The sequence below is a fragment of the Apis dorsata genome, unplaced genomic scaffold (genome assembly GCF_000469605.1).
Source record: "Apis dorsata unplaced genomic scaffold, Apis dorsata 1.3 scaffold_292, whole genome shotgun sequence".
Classification (NCBI taxonomy): domain Eukaryota; kingdom Metazoa; phylum Arthropoda; class Insecta; order Hymenoptera; family Apidae; genus Apis; species Apis dorsata.
The window spans coordinates 1,096,918-1,101,084 of NW_006263567.1; the positions used below are offsets into that span (position 1 = coordinate 1,096,918).

Sequence of the window (4,167 nt, forward strand, 5' to 3'; positions counted from 1 at the left end):
ACGAACTGAATTCGAAAGCTGAGGTGGCGGGAATGCAGCCCTCCCACTCGGCGCAGGAAACGAATTTCACGTACAACTCGGCGATGAATGCGCGTTGACAACGATTTATGCTTGGAGAGGATGTCGAACGATTTCTAAACGGCGAATTCCGAATTCTCGTAAATCATCCGGGATGGAAGGTATGTGGTGGAAGGTGGTGGAACGTAGGTGGATAGATGGTATGCAAAAATTCCAAGCTTATTTTATTCATCCGCGACGCAAAATTAAAAATTGATTAATTATCGAATATCGAGTTAAATCGTTGTTAAATTGTTGTTTTAACGCTTTCTTTTTTGCAATTTTTTGATTATGCAAAGCGTTAATTTTAATTTTTATTCGGATGATGGTTTAATTTTATAGCATTAGGTACTTTATAAGTTAATTTTATAGTATTAGATATTTGTAATTCTTAAATTACGAATGTATTAATATGTTAATGTCGCGAGACTAAGCTTTTCATTTCTAATTTATTTACAATTATTTTGACATTTTCTTCTTTGATAGCTCTTGCACAAGCAAGAAAGGAACGTCTATCTATCCTGGGAACAACTTTGTCGAATCGATATTTTCGATGTCATTAACAACCGGCTATCTTGTCGACTTCCTGTGTCGCTGTGGCTATCAGCAACAATATATATTATACTCTTCATAGTTAAAATATCTTATTTACCACATTTTTTCATCAAAGGTATATTAAAATAACGTTCCTTATCGAAATACAATTAAAAAGCTAAAGTTCTAGAAATCTAGAATTAGATTTTTATTTTTCGAAAATCGTGCAAAAGATATTACTATAATTCTTTCAGTTTTCAATGAAGTATGTAACTTTAAATATTTCTTATTGTCTTCTAAAATATATTCTTTCACTTTCATATTGCTTCTAACACTGTTGTAATAATTGACAGTTAACAAATTTCACTTTCGATTAATTTTTCTTCTTCGATCTCTAGAATCAACTACACCCTGTATACGCACCTATTGCCGACAATTCCATTCGTCGAAAGGAAAAAATCGGTCGATACCTTCATGCCCCCAGGCTGTTATTTTATTCTCGTTATCGCCGATTTATTAGTCGCGATGCGAGAGAAAAATCGCGAACCGCTTGCGTTCCTGCTCGCCACTGCTGGAAACTCTCGAGGCGCCTCTCGGAGGCACCTTTCTTGCGAACGCGGGCAACGTATAATTACACGCAATTGTCGAGTTCTCCTAGGTTGGATCGGTTGTGATCTAATTGCCCGATGATGTCTACTTCACTCGGGTGGATAATTTTCGAGCCATGATTCGTTTCTGCAACCGTGTCGGGGGCACAACCGATGAAAGTGAACGGCTACCTCGCCTCGCACCAACACTTTCCCGCTCTTTTTTATTCCCCCTTTGTTTACCTATTCTGGAACGCTTATGGGGAATGTTATGTAAATGTACAGAAAAGAAAGGAAAAGAAGAAAAGAATGCAAAGAAAATAACGAAAATCTTTGATAATCGTGTATTTTGCGTAAAATACACGACGATCGATGAAAATTTACTTTTCAAAAATTTGAGAGCGGGAAAAATAGGAAGTTTTTATGGGGCGAGGGGCCCAATCGAGAAATGTTATGACAAAATTTCAGGGGAAATTGGCGTGATGCGCAAATTATCGGTAATACCGTGGAAGCCTCGATCGATAAACCTTCAGAATTCCCCGTCCATCGTCTCTCTCATTTACCTATTCGTCCCATAGTTAGTCTTCCTGCAAACTTTTCGATCGAGCTCCGTCCAACTTTCGTACTCCGACCCTGCAACGGACATTTAAATGCAAATACACTTTTTACTTATATTTATATGCAAATTCGAGCGTTCCCCGGGGGACGGGGAGAGAGAGCCGAGAGACGCCACGCGAATGGAAACGGCGCTGAATTGAAAGGCGAGAAAAAGGCAATGGCTTTCGTGATACCTTGCAATTATATCGCGTGTCGCTTTGTCGTGGTGTTGGTTAGATACCAAATATCATAGAAAATAATAAGTTAATTCTTAGGTCGATAGTAGGAATGCGTTAGATTAGAGAATAACGTATACCTTTCTAAAATTTACAATTAATTAAACAGAATCTCTGAGATGGCAACTGATAAATTATAAATCGCGAATCATCGAATTTCTTTTTACAATTTTATTACGGGTAATTCGTGTAAAATTTGTTTCCAGATCAAAACACTGAACAATTTCTGAATATGGGCCAAAAGTATCTCAAGAAATTGGAGAAAAATTTGAATGATTTCGAAACAACATTCTCTCGAGTAAAATTATCTTGAACGTTTGAAGATAAGGAGAGGATCGATTTACTTTCTCTGGGAAGACGGTTGCATCCTTCCGGTCGGGCAAAAAGACACGTCGTTTCGCGGATCCTCGATCACACCAGTAGTTCGGTTATCGTTATCGGTTATCTAAAATTCTCTCCACGTTCCGTGTGTCGGAAGCAGGTTCTCGTGGCGCGGAGATAAAAGAAGCTGCCACGTTTCTTTATCTTTCTACCGATTTCCTTTCCTCCACCGATGCAAAGATTCGTTTACTTGTCGTCGGACAATGCGAAAATACAGCGAGAAAGATGAATCTAATTAAAGAAAATGGTGGTTTGCACTTTCGATTGTCGAGATAGAATCGATTGGAGATTTGCTTTGCTGATTTTATTTTTAAAACTAGTGTAATTAAAATATTTATAAATAGATGTCGTTTTAACGTACCATAGTATAATATTCCTTCGATAAAAAAGTCCAACTAGAAAGAAAAAAAAAATTGTCAAAATTCACGTATATTTATAAACGAATAAAAGTCGAAATAATAATATTTAGCAAACTTGGCTCGAATTGGTATATTCAATAAAAAAAAAAAGAAAATAAATAAACGAAAATAAAAATTCGAGGAATCATTCTCGATTCTCGCGGAATCATCGAAGGAGAGATCTCTGAATCGGCGACGCCAGCGAAAGAGAGGAGGGATATTTAAAATGTAGATGCACTCATTTAAATACCCCATCCGTATTCGCGATTTAATCGTTCCTTCCTCTCTCCTCCACCCTTTCTTCCTACACCTCTCCCTCCCCGCCATTATCCTCCGACAACGAGAGATTCTTCTTGGGAAAGAGGGAGAAAGAAAGAAAGAAAGAAAGAAAGAAGAAGAGAGAGGAGGGCGCCTGTGTAATCCGAAAGTTGTCAGCCGCACATCGCGTATTTGCTCTAATGGAATTTGAATGTCGTTAGTCGAAGTAACCGGGCGTGAGGAAAGGGATCTTATCCCTATTACCGCCTCGATCCCCGTCGATTCCTCCTGCTGGTGGACGGGCGCCTCAGCCTCGGCCGCAGGTATCGCCGTCCGTTGGAAAGAAAAGCGATATATAGGTTTGGCGGACGAGAGGTGTATATTAGGGGGAAAGGGCGTGTGCGAGGGAAAATCGTTTTCATCGCCTGTTTTCGAACCGTTTGATCTTTTGTTTCCCCCCTCCTCCTTCCTATTTTCTACGTGCTCTCTTTTGTTCATTCAGGGGCGAACGATTCGAGGGGGGAGAAAGGGAAGACAGGAGGAGAAGAGAAGAAGAAGGGTGTGGTGGACGGAGATACCATGGCAACGCGACGATTGTTAGACGGAAATCCTCGATGAGAAGTAGATCCACGATATTATTTCCGACGGCGAGAAGTGCAACGAAGAAACGATTCGATCTCGATCGAGAAGAAGAAGAAGAAGAAGAAGGAAGGGGTGGTGAAACGAACGTAGCCGAGAATCGAAATTCGACTTGTGAAAAATGGCCGAGAAGCAAGAATTCAAGGTTCTCTTTCGAAGGAGATGGCCTCAGTATATTGGCGCGATCTCAGGTTCCTTGTCCATTTTCGTAAATCTCATCTCGTTATCATCGCCGTTCGTTTCACGAGAATTTATTTCAATCCGAATCGTATCCATTGTAACCTATATAAAAAAAAAAAAATCTCGGCGATATATCGTTGACGATTCCCTTGGATAGTGGCGAAGAATTTCAATTTTGGAACATTGGAAGATTGGAATTCTTGAAAATTCTCGACAAATCTTCACGGGTTTCGCAGAATTTTTTTTTTTTTTTTAATTATCAATGGATCGTCAAAACTTTCACGAGTTTTCCGAATCTTT

General features: G+C 39.5%; 2 protein-coding genes across 2 annotated transcripts in view; both read left to right on the forward strand.

Moving 5' to 3' along the window:
- The window catches only part of LOC102672661 (headcase protein), a 146,868-nt gene that overhangs the window by 76,174 nt on the left and 66,527 nt on the right, over positions 1-4,167 (forward strand). The gene's annotated exons all lie outside the window — the stretch shown is intronic.
- Positions 3,432-4,167, forward strand: part of LOC102672984 (facilitated trehalose transporter Tret1-like) — a 4,009-nt gene continuing 3,273 nt past the window's right edge. The window contains exon 1 of the mRNA XM_031511106.1: positions 3,432-3,878. Within this exon, the coding sequence (XP_031366966.1) occupies positions 3,809-3,878 (70 nt within the window). The 5' untranslated portion in view covers positions 3,432-3,808. The remainder of the gene's footprint in view (positions 3,879-4,167) is intronic.